The sequence below is a fragment of the Vitis riparia genome, chromosome 17 (assembly GCF_004353265.1).
Source record: "Vitis riparia cultivar Riparia Gloire de Montpellier isolate 1030 chromosome 17, EGFV_Vit.rip_1.0, whole genome shotgun sequence".
Taxonomy (NCBI): Eukaryota; Viridiplantae; Streptophyta; class Magnoliopsida; order Vitales; family Vitaceae; genus Vitis; species Vitis riparia.
The window spans coordinates 15452274-15473334 of record NC_048447.1 but is presented as its reverse complement, the minus strand read 5'-3'; the positions used below and the strand labels follow the sequence as shown (position 1 = coordinate 15473334).

The window sequence follows — 21061 nt, the reverse complement described above, 5'->3', positions numbered from 1 at the left end:
GGTTTTGGAGGATCGAACGAATGACTACAATGGATTGAGAACCATTCATCCTTATAGCAACTCTTCCCCATGCCAAACGGGTACGGAATGAGCATGTCTCCGCAATGATCCTGCTCACAGCCTGGCTTTGCCATTGATGGGGCAGTAGCTGATGATTCATCTGCTAGCCATAGTAAGCAGATGATCGTCAGCTGAATCACCCATTGCCCTCTCATTTCTTCTGTAATTTCAGAGGTTAGTTTTATTACCAAGCAGATGTACCTAGGCAATGCTCTTTCATGTAAGCTTTATAGAGGGGAATCAAGACGTGAATCGCGTGATCACCTACAATCTTGAAGACCTTTATTTTGGACTCCATTGACTTAACCATCGGCCATCACAAATTTCGGGCAGATGCTCTTGGACTTGGTCCAGGATTGAATATCTGAGGAGAAAAACTGTAAGTGGACTCCAATGTGGGAATTAATAGAATAAGATTTTCCATGGGAACCATTTGATTTCATCCGTTTCTCATTGGTCTACGCACATTCAGCTGATTTGAAAAAGTAAACACTTCGGAATTAGTATCGGAAATTTCCCACCTTCCATGAAATTCGTTTTCAGTATTGTTGGGTCCCCATCAATGCCATCATTTCCAGAGTGTATTTTATCAAGTTGTGTAAGTGGACTCCATTGACTTAACCATCAGCTATCACAAATTTCGGCCTTTTATGACCTTATTATAATACCCAAATCTAATTTTTCACACAAAATAACACCATTGGCCAAACTTGCCTTTTATACTTAGTACACACACACAAAAAAAAAAAAAAAAACTAGAACCCATCATAAAAACAAAATATTAAAAAAATATTTTAATAAAAAATAATTCCAACTATATTTTTTTTAAATTTCATTTAATTCATCATTAAAAATATAAAAACTATTATGATAATTTTGTTATATTAATTAAATACAAAAACAACATAAATATTAAAATATATATATACATATATTATCATTTATTTGATATCATTAAATATAATTAAATTAAATGAATCATAATTTTAATATTAATTATATTTTAAAGTTAGATATATTATTATTTAATAATATTTAATTTAATTTAATAATTAATACATATTTATAAAATTTATATTTTTTTTATTGATGTATATAATATTATTATTAGATATGATAAAAATATAATTATTATATATTTTTTTATATAGTATAATAAAATATGAAAAAATTATTTCATTGTAATTTTTTTTTTCTTTAATATTTTTTGAGAAGCAAATATAGGAACACGATTACACTCTTTTCGAGTTGACTTGACGCTGGCCAAAGACTCTAAAAATGGGCCAAGGACAATTATTTCCATTGTTTTTTGTAGTCAGAGAGTTGTTGAGTCGACAATAAATTTCTTGTTTGACAGTACGTGGACAAATTTAGACTTCATGCTGGGCAAAGACTTTTGAATGGTTAAAGCCCAAGCAATTATTTCGATTGTTAAGTTGATAATATATTTATTATTTGACAGCACTTGGACAAACTTGAGCCACACACTAAACATGTGTCGGATCCCACGAATGACATGACTTGGTCTTTGTTTCAAATTTCTTTGGAATTAATTACTCTTAAATCTCTTTATTAAGTATAATTTTTTATTTATAAGTTTTTTATTATCACTTTTAATTATTGGTTTAAGTAAAATGTCATTATTTATTATATTTAATTTAAGAATTTAAACTTCATTTAGATATATTTTCATTTTTTTTTTTTGTTTTTAAAATAGAAACTGTTATATAAAAAGTATGAATTTACCTTATGTTTCTATTTTTTTTAAAATATATATTAAAATTTGAGGTAATAAAATTTTTTTAATCTCTCAATTTTTTAATCAATTTAAATAAATCACTGCATTTTTCATATAAGACCATAAGACTTTTTATATTTTATATAGAAGTTAATGTTATTTTTTATTTTTAAAAATATAAAATAAAAAATCTATCCTATTGGACTCTTAATTATTTATACAACTTAATTAATTAAAAAAGATGTATAAATAATAAGCCAAGCAGCATTTTTCTTATGAGACATTTTATACAATAATTTAATTCATGGAACCTATGCATAGTACATTCCCCAACTATTATTATTTATTATTTATTATTTATGATGGTAGTTGTGTTCACTTCAATATGTTCACGTATGGTAGTTGTGTTCTCTTCAATCTATTCATGTACGGGCTGTAAGCATTGATGAGTTTCGTTCGTCTACGAACTGTAAGCATTGATGGGTCAAGACAAAACGTCCAAAAGTAACCTTGGTTCACCACTGGGCAAACCTGCCCTTTTATTATACTTAGTGCACCCAAAAAAAAAAAAACCTAAAATGCATCATAAAAGCAAAGAATATTTTAATAAATAAATTAATTTTAATTATCTTATTTTTAAATTTCATTTAATTAATCACTAAAAATATAAAAACTATTATGATAATTTTCTTAAGATATCTCATTTATATATTAATTGAATATAAAAAAACATAAATATTAAAAAATTTATTCATATTCATATCTAAATATGTAATTACATATCTAAATATGTAATTTAAATTGACAAGTATAATAAAATCACAAATTTAAATGAGGAACTATTCTAAAATGAATATACAAAATTTCAAATCAAAACCAAATTTTTTGCCACCATGCAGTCACTACTTTTATGTCATTCCATAAAAACATAAAAACAAGTGCTTTTAAAAAAAAAAATCACATTTTTATCAATTAAATTTTAAAAAATTAAAAAGTCTAATGTCATATAAATCATATTCAAAACAAAACATTCCTCTAATGTCCGACCATAAAGTTTAGAAACGGTAAGTAATTCCCAATCCAGTCAAAATTATTCAATGCATTAATCTTTACTTTATTCGTAAATTAAATCCTTTAAGACTACCTCTACTTCTCAAAAAAATTGAGAGAAAATGCAACAAAAGAAAAGAAGAAAATAATAAGTATAAGAAAAGAAAAAGTGAAAAAAATAAAAATAAAAATAAAAATTAATAAATTATTCTTATATATCATTTTAAACTCATTTCACTTATTTTTCTCTTTTATGCAAAGATTAAAAAAAAATTAAAATGTATGAAATTTTAACTAATTTTAATTATATTTAATTTTTTTATTTTTTCTAATAAAATCAAATATGATATAATCATTTTCTCTAATTTTTTTTTAATACTTTTCAAAAACCAAGCATTATCTCAATAAACAAATAGTAATCATTTATTAAGAATGCTACCAACCCCATAGCCACTATAAGCAATGTTGAAAGGCAAAATTTACATCCCACAATTACTCTCTATCCAAACACCCAACTAATATGTGTTCTTTCTAAATGAAAATATCATATAGTAGGTTGAAGCAAGTTATGCCCCAAATATGGATAAGTGACTTCCATATTGTGACTAGGTTATTACTTAGAAAAATTTGTTAATCTCACTAAAATAAACTATTGCACTAATCAAACTCCAATTTAACCACCCTTTTATGTTAAACTCATGAACTTAAGAAAAAATAAATTAAAGGTTAGGATAAGAATGTTAACAAGATAGGTTCAAGATGGATTATGTGTTCAAAACCGGAAAAGTAAAAACAAAAAATGAATTAAAATATTTTAAAATTTTTCTATAAATTAGGGGTGAAAAGGAATTTTGGGTAATCGATTTGTGGTTCTTCAAATCCATCTTATTACCAAAAAAAAAAAAAAAGATTTAGACGAGCCCACGTATCTTTGAAAATAACTCTCTTTTATACTTGTCAAATCAGGATCAAGTAGAGTTCAACTTTGCTTTTCAAGTCCTAACTTGTCTATTGGCTTGACAGCTGGACCAAGTTGCCCAGTCATCAAGGCAAGAATTCTTGTGACAACACGATTGATAATTAGGCTAACATTCAATGCTAGAGAAAGATATTGAATTATTGTGAGGACTATTTTTACAAGTCAATATCCAAAAATACTCTTTCTTTTTTTCCCCCTTTTTAAGGACAAATCCTTTGTTGCCAGCCTTGAAATGTGAAGATGGTCACAAGAAGTAAATTTGAACTCAATCCAAACTTTTTTTCGTACTCAAACCCTAAAACATGTATGGATTAAACTCGAGTTGGGTTTGGTTGGATTTAACTCCCATAAGTTATATTTTTAATTTTTTGTCACTTTTTTTAAAAACAATTTTGGAAGGCGAAATTTTTTTAACTTTTAACTTAAAAAAAAAAATCGTTTTTTTTCTTCTTTTTGTTTACCACCTTTTTCACCTTATTATAATAGTCAAATGTAATTTTTCATATAATATAAAACCATCTTCATTTTTTTTTTTAAATTTGGGATAAGTCTTATTTTAAAAACTAATCAAACTAGGTTAATTTTATTCAATTTGAATAAGAAGCAAATTTGGTATAAATTAGTAAAGTAGTAATTCAAAAAATAAAAACAGAATATGATTGAAATTATTGAAATCCGAAAAACAAAAAAATTCAAAGAGAAAAAAAAAATATAGAATTTCTCATTAAGAATTCTCTTACAATACCAATTGTTTTTTTATAATCTCAATTGACAAGTCTACTATATATATTGAAAATTCAAATTTCTGCTACATGTTACATCCATATATACATTCCAAAAGACCATGAGGATATGTCTGGATCATGTGTTGTATCAGTGTGTCATATTCAAGCGACAAAATGAGTGGTTACTAGACATTACCCTAGTCTTTTGAAATATAATGAATTTTTGTTCTAATTTCATTTGAAAAGTTTACTGCCACATAATCATATTTAAAACAAAACATCTCTCTCATATCCAACCATAAGGTTAAGAAGCTGGAAGCAATTCTCAAAGCATTCAAAATTATTTAACCCATTAATCTTTGATTTATTCTCAAATTAAATCCTTTAAGACTACATTTAATTATCAAAAAATTTAAGAGAAAATATAAAAAAGAATCATAAAAAAAATATAAAAATAAAAATAAAAAGCGTTAAACAATAAAATTTAAATTAATAAATTATTTTTATATATTATTTTGAATTTGTTTTCAGTGTTTATGTTCCATCCCTATCATTTCCAGACTGTATTTTATCAAATTTTATCAAGTTGTGTAAGAGGACTCCATTGAGTTGACCATCAGCATCAGCTATCACTGATTTAATGCAGACGCTCTTGGGTCCAGGATTGAATTTCTGAATAGAAACACTCAGGGCACCTTTTTTTTTTTCCTTTTTTCCTTTTTTCTTTTTTTTAAATTTTTTGCACTTTTTTATCTTAATAAAAAAATTACTTTTTTTTCTTATTCCTCTTTCCAACCTTTTAACCTTATTATAATACCCAAATCTAATTTTTCATACAAAATAAAACCATATTCATTTTTGAAAATTCGGGATAAGTCTTATTTTAAAAACTAATCAAATTATGTTAATTTTATTTCATTTTGAGTGAAAAAATAATTTAGTATAAATCATTTAGGAAAAAACTTAATATAATTGAAATATGCTTTTTTATCAATTTTCCTTTTGCTTTAGAAAAAAATAGATTTATTTATTTTTTAAATAAATTGTTACTCAAAAGCAAAACCAATAATATAAAAAATCAGTCATTTAAATGAGGAGCTATTCTAAAATAAATATACAAAATTTCAAATGAAGAAAAAAAATAAAAAATAAAGGGAAAAAAGAAAAGAAAAAATAAAGAAAAAAAATTAATAAAATATTTCTATTAGTTATTTCACTTATGTTTCATCTTTTATATAAAAATTAAATAATTTAAAAATATATAAATTTTTAACTAATTACATTATATTTTATTTTCTTTTGTATCCCTCTAAGTGAAACCATGCATGAGAAAATTATTTTTTTTAATATTTATTTTTCTTTAATCATTTATTAAGATGACTAATTAAGAATGCTAGCAACCCAATAGCCACTATAAACAATATCCAAAGAAAAAATTTACAACCAAGGATTACTCTTTATCCAAACACCCAACTAATGTACCATCTTTAAAAAAAAATGTCACTTAGTAGGTCGAAGCAAGTTATGCCCCAAATATAAATAAGTTACTTCCATATTATGACTAGATTATTACTTAAAAAATTCTATTAATCTAACTAAAATAAGTTATTATGTTAGTGGATTCTATTTTATGTTAACTCCATTTGAGTGACTAAGGTTATATTTGGTTCTCCAAAACTTTATTAAAAAAAAATGAAAAAATAAAATAAAAAAATAAAAAATAAACGAAAATAAAAATAAATTTAAAATTAATAAATTATTTTTATATATTTCTTCAAACTTATTTCATTTTCTTTTTCTATTATATAAAAATTAAATTACTTTTCTAAATTATATAAAAGTTAAATAATTTTAAATATATAAATTTTTAATTAATATTAATTATATTTTATTTTATTTCGTAGCTTTCATAATAAAATCAAAAAGGAAAAAATTATTTTCTTAATATTTTTCTTTCTTCATTATATTTTTATAACCAAATATAACTTAAGTGTATTTTCATCTTCTTCCCTTAGTATTTTTCAATAACCAAATTAAACACTTTATATTATAGTTAAAAAAAATATTAATCCTAAATAAATACAATTTACAAAACATGTAAATAAATTTTTCTTTTAGGAAGTTAAAAAATTTAGACGAGCCTGTGGATCTTTGAAGATAACCTTCCCATTCCTTTGGCATTTTTTTAATTATTTATTTTGTATTTTGGAGGACGATTAGGTAAAGGGGTCTGTCCATCACCATTGGAAAGAGAGACAACGTAGTATGTGTTCTCTAATTCCAATTTTGACAGGTCAGTTGGTGGTACAACTTCTACTCACACGCACAGAAATATTGTAGGAGCCCAATAAAAATTGGCTGGACAGCCGGACTCATCGAGGCAACAATTCTTTTGACAATTATGGATGGCTAACATTCAAAGGAAGAGAAGTGAAGACTGTTTTGACAAGTCAACATTCGAAAATATTCTTCCTTTCTTTTTTAAAACCTATGTAGGAGGAGGATCTTTTGAACCATTTGACGGACTAGTGAAAATTTTAGATATTTTAATATCTTCATTGAAATAGGAATATTAAAATATTTTTATGGAATTTTAAGATAAAATTTTACTATCTCAAAAATCTTAAAATTTGAGATGATAATTTTTTTTTTAATATGTCGATTTCTTAAATATTTTTTAAAATCATTTTCTTTTTAAACTAAGACTTTGAAAGTTCTTCTATTTTTTGTTTTCAAATTTTATTTTAAAATTCAATGAAAAATTATATAATTTTTTTCTTCTATTTTAATTTTATCTTAAAATATAATGATCCATTTTTGCATTTATTTAAAATTTAAAATTTTAAAAATAAAATTTAACACTTTTAAGACTCTAAAATTTATTTTATATTGATTTTAAATTTAATTATATCTTTAAATTTAAATCTTAAATATATATGAATTTTTTAGTCCACTCACTCTCTTTTTATTATTATTATTATTATTATATTTTACCTTCTTCTCCTTCTTTCTTCGATTCCCCTTTCATCCCTTTTTTCTATTTTCTCTTTCTTGTTCTCCCTCTCTCCTCTCACCTCCCACTTACCCGAACTACGACACATTCTCCCACTCCCCGCTTCGGGAGACACCTCCTCCATTCCCCCTCCTCCCTTCTCCCTTCTCCTTTGTCTTTTCTTTTCTTTTTTTATTTTTCCTTTTTTTCTCTCTTTTTCTCCCCATTTTCCCCCCTTTTTCTTTTTCTTTCTTCCATTCTTCTTCTTTCCCCCCCCCCCCCCCCCACACCTAGTCCACTCCGCCCACGCCTCCAGTACGCCACCATCTCCCCCCACCCCCTTTTTCTCCTTTTTTTTTTTTTTCTTTCTCTACCCACTACACCACACCACCTGTCAGCCGATTATCAGCCAGTCGCCGTCGGCCAGCCAGTGACGACACCTCCGGCAGCCGACGACCGCCTCCCGTTCCCCTCATCTCTCATCTCACCACTCTCTCTCTTTTCCTCTAATTCTCTTTCGTTTTTACTTTTTATTTTATTTATTTTCTCAACACACAGTCATCCGAAACCTTCTTTCCATGCTCTCCAAGAAAAAAATGTAAGTTTATTTATACATTTCTTTATTTTATTTTTATTTTTTCTTGATTTGATTTAAATAATAATTGTTTGCAAGATTTTGAGTTGTTAATTATTATGAGATTTGGGCTCTTGTTAGTGAAATATATTGGATTGATTGATAATTGATATGAGTTTTGCTTTTGAATTATTTAATTTAGGTAATATTTTGGATTCTTGGGTTTTACATATTAAATTGGGTTTTAATTTGAGTTGTTGATTTGAATTTTTATATTAAATTAGACTTGAATTATGGAATATGAAATTTAGAATTAAATTTATTTTTATTTGTTATATTTAGGCTTTGGATTGTGGCCTATCATATGGGATATATCCGTTATACTTTATTTATCAATTTAAGCTTGAACAAAATTTATTGCAAATTTCATATCCATACTCTTAGATGTGTATACAAATATATTAATCATGAGTGGTTTCACAAGATTAAAAGATTGCCCCATAAAAAAAAAAAGAAGAAAAAAAATGGCATTAAGCTATTTACAACTATTTTCATAGTTGATAATGAAATTATCTTTTTTAGTAAAAGTTATGATTCACATTAATATTTGGTAGAGTTTGATAAAAATAGTTAACACAATTTGAATCTAATAGATTTTTTTTGTACGTTTAGATTGAATATAATTGTGTTTTAATCAAATTTGCATCAACCATGTTTTGTTTAATAAACATCTTGGTTTTTTTTTTAATCTATATAACTTAAATTCATCTCGAATTGACCTATTTATGTTGATTAACTTTATTATAATTATAATCTATTTAACTTATTTAAAATTTTATTTTGAATAAATAAGTCAATTAAATGGTAAATATATCAAGTTACAAGGGTGATCATATTGATTTAAATAAGACTTAATTTGACCTAATTATTAAATGGGTTAAATGATGTTTTAACCGTTTAATAATTATGTAATATTTAAGTTCATACCGTTAACCTAATTATTACTCATGTCATATTTAGATTGACTTATTTAATTTCGAGTGTCTAAATTTCAAGGCAATATTAACAAAACCCACCAATATGAATCAACAACTCTAATTTTGCATTCAAAAAGATCAATTATGGTGGCTTCAAAAGAGACATTGTTGCACACGTTATCAATGTTTTACATTACGACATTGGAAATTCTTTTCCAAATGTCAAAAAAGTTCTACATTTTTATAAGGCATAAGCTTTGTAAAAGTTGAATCAACCAATAAGCTACAACAAAAACTTCGATAACTAATATTTCAAATTATATTAGGCAAATTATGTGCTACAAAATTTCTTAGAGATCTGCATATTTTCTATGATTCAATCATTATTTTGTTAAAGTAATTAATAGGGAAAAAATAGAGAAAATTTCAAAAAACATAGTAAAAATATTAAAGACTAATTTAGAAAAAAGTTGAATAGTTTTTTATTTTAAAAAAAAAATTATTTAACTAAACAAATTTTAACAGTTTAATATTTTGTGAAAGTCATTTTTGAATTTATCTTCAAAAAATATTTTTCAACAAAATTTTTTAAAATCTCTTGTTTGATTTTGATTGTCATAAAAAAAAAGAGTCAAGCATGTGAGCTATTTACAAGTTGGCCCAAACCATCCTCACTCTTAGGCCCATACTACCACTCTTCTCATGTAACCACCGAAATAAAATCCCTAAAATTCATGAATGTCAATCCAACTATCCAAGAAATAATTTATGATTTTGATTAATTTTACTTGAATTCTTTGACATATTAAAATTTAATGATATTTAAAGAGAGAAAGAAATCAATCCCCATTGAATAAATTCAATTTTTTTTGCACTTTATTGTTTCCATAAGCTAGTATTGGAAACAAATTAGAAAACTAGAAATTTGCTTCACTATTTGTAGCACTAGAAATTTTATAGTTGAAAAAGTTTAAGTTCCTTCATTAATAAAATTATAATTCATATTTCCAAAACATTAACCATGGAACACTTTTATTTTCCCCGTATTATAGCATTATTGTAATATAATTACTACCTTAGGTTTTTATTTGGGTACAAGACTTGCTTTAAAATTAATTCTTATGAACATAAATTTTTTTCCAAAAAGAATACTAATTGTTGCATTTTTACTTATTTTATTTCTTATTATTACTTAGAAATTTTGTAGCCAAATTTTAAACCATCGAACAAATTGCATAGACACGATTTTTAATTTTGAAAATGTTGCTCAAAATCTTAAATTTGTTGAATTAGCATGAAATTTTTGTGGGAAATAAGTGAAGAAAAAAAAATTACGAATGAGTTTCGAGGCACTTCAAAATCAAGTTTTAAGCAATTTTAATCTAAAATCAAGCATTCACGTCTAAAACAATCTCTTAGGCACTTTTGCTCAAGTCTTCATATCATATTGCACCTCATGGGTGCTTCTATATAGCTAATTGATCAAGGATGTGCTTTTTAATCTTAGTTTATTTTCCTCTCTCACATTCATTTCTTTTCCCTTTCTCTTCTCCATATGATATGTTGAACTCTTCCTAGAAACTTGAAATCTTGTAAAATGGTTTAAAAGACCTTGAAAACACATAAGTCTCTTCAAACGATTTGCTAACAATTATTTAAATTAAGAAAGTTGATTAATACTAAATTAATATTTTAAAAGCAACTTTTTAACCTCAAAACATATGCATAATTGAATGTTAATCATCAAAGACAAATGCCAGGTTTAATTTAACCCAAGGCTTGAGCTTATGTAAAGTTAAGGCTCGAGCCCAAATTAAGACCTAACTTGAGTTAAAGTTCAAGCAAACACCAATACCCAATTTAAGCTTTTGCTAATTCTTGTTCAACAATTATATATAAAGGAAGAATTAGGAGATAGAGGAATTGGAGGATACAATAGAGATTATACTCACATTTCTACAAATTAATAAAGATTTCAATTCACTCGTAGATTTTCTATTTAAGAGAATTTTGTGTGTATATATATATAGCATAAGAAGTGAAAAAAAATTGGTGTTATTATTGTTCAAGGAGAGTAATAAAGAATTGTATTCCATGGGTTCAAATTCATAACAATTCAATAAGTGGAAAATACAACATAAATTTCTCATAGATATATATATATATGGTAAGGGATAATACAAGACTTAAAAACACAATCGGTGTACAACAATCATATATCTATTCTATTTTTCTATCATAACGTGTTAAATAACAATGGTTGCACATCAAATGAAGATTCTTTAGTGTCATCTAAACATGATCCCTGGAAGTTGAAGTATCATCCATATCCAAAAACTTTGTTATTTCAGTTACAACACATGCATTTTCTTGGAAATTTTGATCAACATTCAAATGTAGGGCAGACACTCTAATGTTATCTAATTCTATGGTAACTTCTTTCATCGTAGGTCTTTTCCTTCCATTCAAATTTAAGCATCGACCTGCAAGCTTAGCAAATGTCATGATGTCCTCTTTCCGACCTTCCTTCACAACTTGAGCATCAAGAATATCAAATAGACGAGACTCTTGTAAGGATAAAATGAAATGTGTTGCCAAACTTTTTTCTTCTAGTGATCTTGTAGATGAAATTGGCTTTTGCCCGGTTAAAAGCTCAACAAGAACTACTCCAAAACTATATACATCACTCTTTTCAGTAAATTGGCTTGATTGAAAATATTCTGGGTCCAAATAGCCAAAGTCCCTTGTACAATAGTAGTCAAATGAGTTTGATCAATGGAAATAGACCTTGATGTTCCAAAATCTGACACTTTTGCTTTATATTTATCATCTAAAAGTATATTGGTAGACTTAATGTCTCTATGATAAATGGGTATGGAACATGCTGAGTGTAAATAAGAAAGCGCACCCGATACCTCTAAAGCAATTTGTAAACGCATTTCCCATGAAAATCGAAACTCACTATTTTGATCATGGATAAGTTGAAATAAGGTTCCATTAGAAATAAACTCATAAACCAACAAAGGCACTTCTGTCTCCAAGCAACACCCCAAAATCCCAACCACATTCCTATGGTTGATTTGTGAAAGAATCACAATCTCATTAATGAAGTGCTCTAATTGGTTTTCATCAACTATTTTTGACTTTTTAACTGCAACAATTCTTCCATCATTTAACATGCCTTTATAAACGGTTCCTTGACCTCCTTGACCAAGAATTTGATTCTTATTGAAGTTGTCAGTCGCCTTCTCTAACTCGTCAGATGTGAAAATTTTTGTTTTCTCAAAAGCAACTTTATCAGAAGAAATTTGTTGTTGCAACAACAACCCACCATTTCGTTTAAAGAATCGCTTTTTGACTCTAATATCCAATTGTTTTCTCACTACTTTATATAACCCAAAACTGAAAATGAGTAGCAACAATAATCCCCCACTTATACTGCAGCCTGTATGGTCAAAGATATAAAAACAGTTTGATGAAAAGACTTAAATCAATTTAATTTTATTTAAAATACTTTAAATAATGAATAAGAGAAGTCAAAAAGAAAAGAGAAAAATAAATAAATAAAGAGACATATTACTAAGAATTAGATGGACATATGAAATTAAATGGGGTATTACCTAGAATTAAAGCTTTTGATTTGTTCTTTGTGCTGCAATAGAAGTCATATTTGTAAGTGCTGCTATCGTAACGGCCATCACATCCCCAGCGACAGTTGGCACATTCTCTAACAACTAAAACCAGAAAAATGTTGATACTGTAAAATTGTATATCCAAGTTATAATTGCACACTAAAAATTAAAAATAAAAACTGAGAAATTTCTCATTTGATTTTACTCAATGATAAAAGAGAATTAAATATAATTATAATTAATTATAAATTTATATATTTTAAAATATTTAGTTTTTTTATAGAAATATTATAATAAGTAAAATAAGTTTATATATATATATATATATATAACATCTTTTCTTTCTAGCTAGCAGCACTATTTTCAAAATATTATCATTCTTTATAAATTAATCCATCTATGAAAATATTCTATTTTTCTGAGATTCCATTCTGTTGATGAAAAAACTCATTTCTCTTTGAATTCACATGTAGAATTTTCGAGTGAAATTTCGTACAAATATAATTGGTAACTAAAAATTTTTACAAATAAAAACTTTGTATAATTAAATGCTAATTGAAAAAAGTTAATTTTGTAAATAGAATTAAAAGACGAAAAATGTCAAGTTACTTCAATAATCAGTATGTCATGCACACACAAGATATTAAGAAAGAAGCATACCTTGACATCCATGTGCGAGATAAGGGTTCCCTTCTTCAGCCCAGTTACACTCACAACGATAATTGGGATAATTTCCCCGTGAAGTATGGACTGTGTCATCGACGCAGTTCTGAGGGTCGACTTGTTCTGGGATAAGCCAGGATATGAGTAATGGGGCAAATTTCGCATCTCTAACAATGGTAGGAACGTTCGAAACATTGTTGTAATTGTACGCTAAGAAAGCGTATGTGCAATCCTCCCCTCTTTCACTATAACTCACAGTGGTACTCAAATTGTAGACATCCAGATCCTCCTGCAATCTGGTTAGGCAACAGTTGATGCCAGGCAAGCAACCTTTAGTAGTAATAAATTCCTCATTCCTGCCATGATTGTCGCAAGTACTGGAGCTGCAACCTGCCATGATTTCCTCATTCCTGCCTCTCAGCAGCACATTGTGACAACCCACCCCCACGAGATCGTTATGAAGAGAGTAAAGGAATGGGCTTCCCCTCAAATCTTTGCTTTGCCAAGAACTATTGGTCACCTCCACCTCTCCATTTTCACAGTTGTAATATATGGGACTGTTAACCATCACACTTTTCTGGAAGCCGCCCATTTCTATACTCAGCACCTCCAGATTGAGTTTTCTTAGAAAGGGTTTTGGAGGATCGAACGAATGACTACAATGGATTGAGAACCATTCATCCTTATAGCAACTCTTCCCCATGCCAAACGGGTACGGAATGAGCATGTCTCCGCAATGATCCTGCTCACAGCCTGGCTTTGCCATTGATGGGGCAGTAGCTGATGATTCATCTGCTAGCCATAGTAAGCAGATGATCGTCAGCTGAATCACCCATTGCCCTCTCATTTCTTCTGTAATTTCAGAGGTTAGTTTTATTACCAAGCAGATGTACCTAGGCAATGCTCTTTCATGTAAGCTTTATAGAGGGGAATCAAGACGTGAATCGCGTGATCACCTACAATCTTGAAGACCTTTATTTTGGACTCCATTGACTTAACCATCGGCCATCACAAATTTCGGGCAGATGCTCTTGGACTTGGTCCAGGATTGAATTTCTGAGGAGAAAAACTGTAAGTGGACTCCAATGTGGGAATTAATAGAATAAGATTTTCCATGGGAACCATTTGATTTCATCCGTTTCTCATTGGTCTACGCACATTCAGCTGATTTGAAAAAGTAAACACTTCGGAATTAGTATCGGAAATTTCCCACCTTCCATGAAATTCGTTTTCAGTATTGTTGGGTCCCCATCAATGCCATCATTTCCAGAGTGTATTTTATCAAGTTGTGTAAGTGGACTCCATTGACTTAACCATCAGCTATCACAAATTTCGGCCTTTTATGACCTTATTATAATACCCAAATCTAATTTTTCACACAAAATAACACCATTGGCCAAACTTGCCTTTTATACTTAGTACACACAAAAAAAAAAAAAAAAAACTAAAACCCATCATAAAAACAAAATATTAAAAAAATATTTTAATAAAAAATAATTCCAACTATATTTTTTTAAATTTCATTTAATTCATCATTAAAAATATAAAAACTATAATGATAATTTTGTTATATTAATTAAATACAAAAACAACATAAATATTAAAAATATATATACATATATTATCATTTATTTGATATCATTAAATATAATTAAATTAAATAAATCATAATTTTAATATTAATTATATTTTAAAGTTAGATATATTATTATTTAATAATATTTAATTTAATTTAATAATTAATGCATATTTATAAAATTTATATTTTTTATTGATGTATATAATATTATTATTGGATATGATAAAAATATAATTATTATATATATTTTTATATAGTATAATAAAATATGAAAAAATTATTTCATTGTAATTTTTTTTTCTTTCATATTTTTGAGAAGCAAATATAGGAACACGATTACACTCTTTTCGAGTTGACTTGACGCTGGCCAAAGACTCTAAAAATGGGCCAAGGACAATTATTTCCATTGTTTTTTGTAGTCAGAGAGTTGTTGAGTCGACAATAAATTTCTTGTTTGACAGTACGTGGACAAATTTAGACTTCATGCTGGGCAAAGACTTTTAAATGGTCAAAGCCCAAGCAATTATTTCGATTGTTAAGTTGATAATATATTTATTATTTGACAGCACTTGGACAAACTTGAGCCACACACTAAACATGTGTCGGATCCCCACGAATGACATGACTTGGTCTTTGTTTCAAATTTCTTTGGAATTAATTACTCTTAAATCTCTTTATTAAGTATAATTTTTATTTATAAGTTTTTTATTATCACTTTTAATTATTGGTTTAAGTAAAATGTCATTATTTATTATATTTAATTTAAGAATTTAAACTTCATTTAGATATATTTTCATTTTTTTTTTGTTTTTGAAAATAGAAACTGTTATATAAAAAGTATGAATTTACCTTATGTTTCTATTTTTCTAAAAATATATATTAAAATTTGAGGTAATAAAATTTTTTTAATCTCTCAATTTTTTAATCAATTTAAATAAATCACTGCATTTTTCATATAAGATCATAAGACTTTTTATATTTTATATAGAAGTTAATGTTATTTTTTATTTTTATTTTTAAAAATATAAAATAAAAAATCTATCCTACTGGACTCTTAATTATTTATACAACTTAATTAATTAAAAAAATGTATAAATAGTAAGCCAAGCAGCATTTTTCTTATGAGACATTTTATACAATAATTTAATTCATGGAACCTATGAATAGTACATTCCCCAACTATTATTATTTATTATTTATTATTTATGATGGTAGTTGTGTTCACGTATGGTAGTTGTGTTCTCTTCAATCTATTCATGTACCAGCTGTAAACATTGATGAGTTTCGTTCATCTACCAACTGTAAGCATTGATGGGTTTCGTTCACTCTAAGGACGGAAATATCACATTTATCATATTTTTGCCATATTTTTTTCGATTTTTCCCAAATTTTCAATTTGATCAACATCTGGTCAATGCGGGTTGGCTCGAACAAAGCACGATCAAACCCTCAAAAATCTCAAAACTTGGCTTGTGGTAGGCGTTGAGACTGGTCAAGACAAAACGTCCAAAAGTAACCTTGGTTCACCACTGGGCAAACCTGCCCTTTTATTATACTTAGTGCACCCAAAAAAAAAAACCTAAAATGCATCATAAAAGCAAAGAATATTTTAATAAATAAATTAATTTTAATTATCTTATTTTTAAATTTCATTTAATTAATCACTAAAAATATAAAAACTATTATGATAATTTTCTTAAGATATCTCATTTATATATTAATTGAATATAAAAAAACATAAATATTAAAAAATTTATTCATATTCATATCTAAATATGTAATTTAAATTGACAAGTATAATAAAATCACAAATTTAAATGAGGAACTATTCTAAAATGAATATACAAAATTTCAAATCAAAACCAAATTTTTTGCCACCATGCAGTCACTACTTTTATGTCACAAATATATTAATCATCGGTATGTCACAAGAAGAGTCTATAGACCAGTTGTTTTTTGTGAAGGATTTTTGCTTACAAGTATTATTCAATTATACCTTAATTTAATCCTAACCATATAATTGTATCCTAAAACATGAGTATATATAACCTATTGACAACTCATTGAAAAATGTTTGGTGACATGATATATGGCCTGTCCAATTGTTTGGATGAAACCATAAATTCTAATTTGCAGTCCAATGGATCTCCAGGAAATAAAATGTTTAAGATTTAGTAGAAGGGAATAATTATATTGAGCCTATTAATAATAATGCAATTCTTAAATTATTTGAATATAAGTTTGACTTAAATAGGAATTAGGATATATATCTTTGTTAGATGCTCTTAGGCTTTTTGTTGACATCTTCTTAAGGTGCTTAAAAGATTGCCCCATATGAAAAAAATAATAATAAATAAATTGGCATCAATTTATAGCCTATTTACTACTATTTTCATTGTTGATAATGAAATTATCTTTTTTAGTAAAAGTTATGATTCACATTAATATCAAGGTTGGTAAAGTTTGATCAAAATAGTTAACACAATTTGAATCTAATAGATTTTTCATAGGTTTAGATGGAATATAATTGTGTTTTAATCAAATTTGTATCAATTTTTTTTGTTTAATAAAAATATGGATTTATTTTTATTTTTTTTGTTAATCTATATAACTTGAATTCATCTCAAATTGACCTATTTATGTTGATTAACTTTATTATAATTATAGTCTATTTAACTCATTAAAAATTTTATTTTGAATAAATAAGTTAATTAAGTGGTAAATATATCAAGTTACAAGGGTAATCATATTAATTTAAATAAGACTTAATTTGACCTAATTATAAAATAAGTTACACAATGTTATAACTGTTTAATAATTATGTAATATTTAAGTTTATATTGTTAACCTAATTATTACTCATGTCATATTTAGATTGACCTATTTTATTTCGAGAGTTTGAATTTTAAGGCAATATGAACAAAACTTGCCAATATGAATCAACAACTCTAATTTAACGTTCAAAAATATCAACTATGGTGGCGTCAAGAGAGACATTGCACACGTTATCAATGTTTTGCATCACGACATTGAAAATTCTTTTCCAAGGGTCGAAAAAGTTCTACGTTTTTATAAGACATAAGCTTCATGAAAACTTAATCAACTAATAAGTTACAACAAAAACTTCAATAACTAATATTTCAAATTACATGTTGCAAAATTTCCTTGAGATATGGATATTTTCCATGATCCAATCATTATTTTGTTAAAGTAATTAATGGGAAAAAATGGAGAAAATTTTGAAAAACATAGTAAAAATATTTAAAGACTAATTTCGAAAAAAGTTGAATAGTTTTTTATTTTTGTTATTTGTAATTTTTAAAAATTTATTTAACTAAACAAATTTTAACAGTTTAATATTTTGTGAAAGTCACTTTTTAATTTATCTTCAAAAAATATTTTTCAACAAAAATTTTAAAATCTCTTGTTTGATTGTGATTGTGAAAAAGAGCCAAGCATATGGCCTATTTACAAGTCGGCCCAAACCATCCTACCCTTAGGGCCATACTACCACTCCCCACCATTCCGTTTGAAGAATCGCCTTTTGACTCTAATATCCAATTGTTTTCTCACTATCTTATATAACCCGAAAGTGAAAATGAGTAGCAACAATGATCCCCCACTAATACTGAAGCCTGCATGTTTGAAGATAATTAAAAAAAAGTCATCCTATTATCTTACATTAATTAAAAAAAATCAATAAAAGCGCATAGATGATATATATATATATATATATATATGTTACAATTAATAATGAATAGGAAAAGTAAAAAAGAAAAGAAAGAAAGAAAAATAAAGTAAGGAGACATTACTAAAAATTAGATAAACATGAAATTAAACGGGGTATTACCTAGAATTAAAGCTTTTGATTTGTTCTTTGTGCTGCAATGGAACTCATCTTTCTCGGTGTTGTCATTGTAACGGCTATCACATCCCCACTGGCAGTTGGCGCATTCTCTAACAACTAAAACAAGAAAAATGTAGATACCGTAAAAATGTAAATCCAACTAATAATTGCTAAACGCTAAAAATTACAAACAAAAACTGAGAAATGAAGAAAAAAAAAATAAGGCTATGTTTGATTTGGAACGGAAAAAAAAATGCCAAGAAATTTCTCATTTGATTTTACTCCATCATGAAAGAGAATTAAATATGATTATAATTAATTATAAATTTATATATTTTAAACCTTCTTTTGTATAAAAGTGTTAACATAAGTAAAATAAGTTTTTATTTATATATATAGGTTTCTTAATTTTTATAGGAATAACAAAAACATATATACATAAATGTTAGGTCTGTTTGGTAATCATTTTTAAAAATAGTTTTTTTTTTTTTTTTTATCTTAAAATCATAAAAGAATTTTCAAAAATTGAAAACAAGTTTGCTAATTTTGTTGACAAAAAAAATGGTTTTTTAGGAATTTATTTTGAAAATAACATATGTTTTTTTTGTAAAATATTATAGTTGTTTCTCATAACTATTTTAAAAGAAGATTATTTAATTAAAAAATATGAAATAAGTCTAACCTTCCATACTTGGCCTAAAAATACTCTTTTCTTTTTTTTTCTTTTTTTATAAAAATACCCTCATTTTTTTTTGTTGTAAAAATAACTTATTTCTCGCAAATAATGGAAATGTTAATTCAAACAGTGGAGAGTGGAATTTATAAATTTGAGATTATTTTATTGTTTTTAATCGATTAATTTTTTTAAAAAATAATGATATAAATATGAAGAAGGATTGAAAGTAGATAATTACGGATAAAGGTTATTTTAAAAAGTATTAAAAAACATGGAAATCTAGTTGAAAACATTCTGATTTCCAAACATTTATTTCAAAATAATATAAATTAAATTATTTTAAAAAAATGTTTCCAAAACTGTTTTTTGAGAAATTTACTTTGATTTTTACTTTATTCATTTCCAACTTTTCCACTAAAAAGATAAAAATAAAAATAAAAAATAAAAAACACAAAACACAAAACACAAAACACGAACATATCCTTCCCAAGGAGCAACATGGAACCAGACTGGTAAGGATATTGTCTTTTTTTCGATTGTTGCTCTATGAGCTTATACAAGATCGAAGCGCAACATTAAGAAAGAAGCGTACCTTGACATCCATTTTTGAGGTGAGGGTTGCCTTCTGTCTTCGATCCGCAGGTACAAGGATCCCGAGAATAAGTTCCCGTATCAAGGTCATAGTGTAGAGAGCGGTTGCAGCGAGAGCTGGCGTACCCGTCATTCTCTTCTATCGTCCACGCCAGTACCAATGGAGCATATCCCATTTTTATAACATCTTGACTCGAAAAGTTGCGAGAAAACCAGTCTCCGTCCACCATGAGAGCATGTGTCACACAACCCGTTTCTTTACTCTCTGTCGTAAGATTCACACTGTAGTTGTTACGAAAGTAATTATTTGCGTGTGGAATTGTGGTCTGGCAACAGTTGATGCCGTAGCAATTTTTAGTATCAACAGAACCACTCTCGCATATCGCTTCACAACTTGCCAATGCCATGGCTTCATTGGATTTGTCCATGAGGCGTGCACCGCCGCAACGACCCAACACCATGAATATGTTGTCTAGCCTTGAGAACGAAAAGGGACTTTGGTTCAAGTCGATGCTTGCCTTCGTTTCAGTCATCACCTCCTTTGTATCTTTACACAACGAAGATATGGGACTGTTAACCGTCACCGTTTGGTAGTCCAGTGATATATTCAACACTTCCAGATTGAGGCGGGTATGGTTTAAGAAGGGTTTTGAATGGTTGCAGTTGATGGAGTACCAGCTATTGGCATAACAGGCCTCTCCCATACCAAACGGGTAGGGAATGGTGAAATTCCCGCAGTTGAAGTCGGTACAAGTGGGCTTCACCAGATATTCAGGAGGGGGTGATGCTTGTAGTAGCCCAGGTAAGGAGCTGATCAGCACAAGAGCCAACCCTGCAATCATTTCTTCCCTTTTGGGTTTTGATCGAAGAGTGAAGAATTATTGGATGTTTTCTATGATGATTTCCCCACTCTATGCTCACCCCTTTTTCCCAAGGTAGGAATAAATAGAATAAAATTTTCCATGGGAACGATTTGAT

At 27.4% G+C, this 21061-nt stretch overlaps 1 protein-coding gene and 1 pseudogene across 1 annotated transcript; both read right to left on the bottom strand.

Moving 5' to 3' along the window:
* Positions 1–11287: 11287 nt before the first annotated feature.
* Positions 11288–14479, bottom strand: LOC117904902 (annotated as a pseudogene).
* Positions 14480–20067: 5588 nt separating this feature from the next.
* On the bottom strand, positions 20068–20925 carry LOC117904153 (wall-associated receptor kinase-like 6). The gene has a single exon (XM_034816666.1). The coding sequence runs from the start codon at positions 20923–20925 to the stop codon at positions 20068–20070; it is 858 nt and encodes a 285-aa protein (XP_034672557.1).
* Positions 20926–21061: the final 136 nt, after the last annotated feature.

Bases quoted from the DNA above. Each gene is read 5' to 3' on its own strand.
- LOC117904153 (XM_034816666.1), bottom strand. From the start codon at position 20,925: ATGATTGCAGGGTTGGCTCTTGTGCTGATCAGCTCCTTACCTGGGCTA.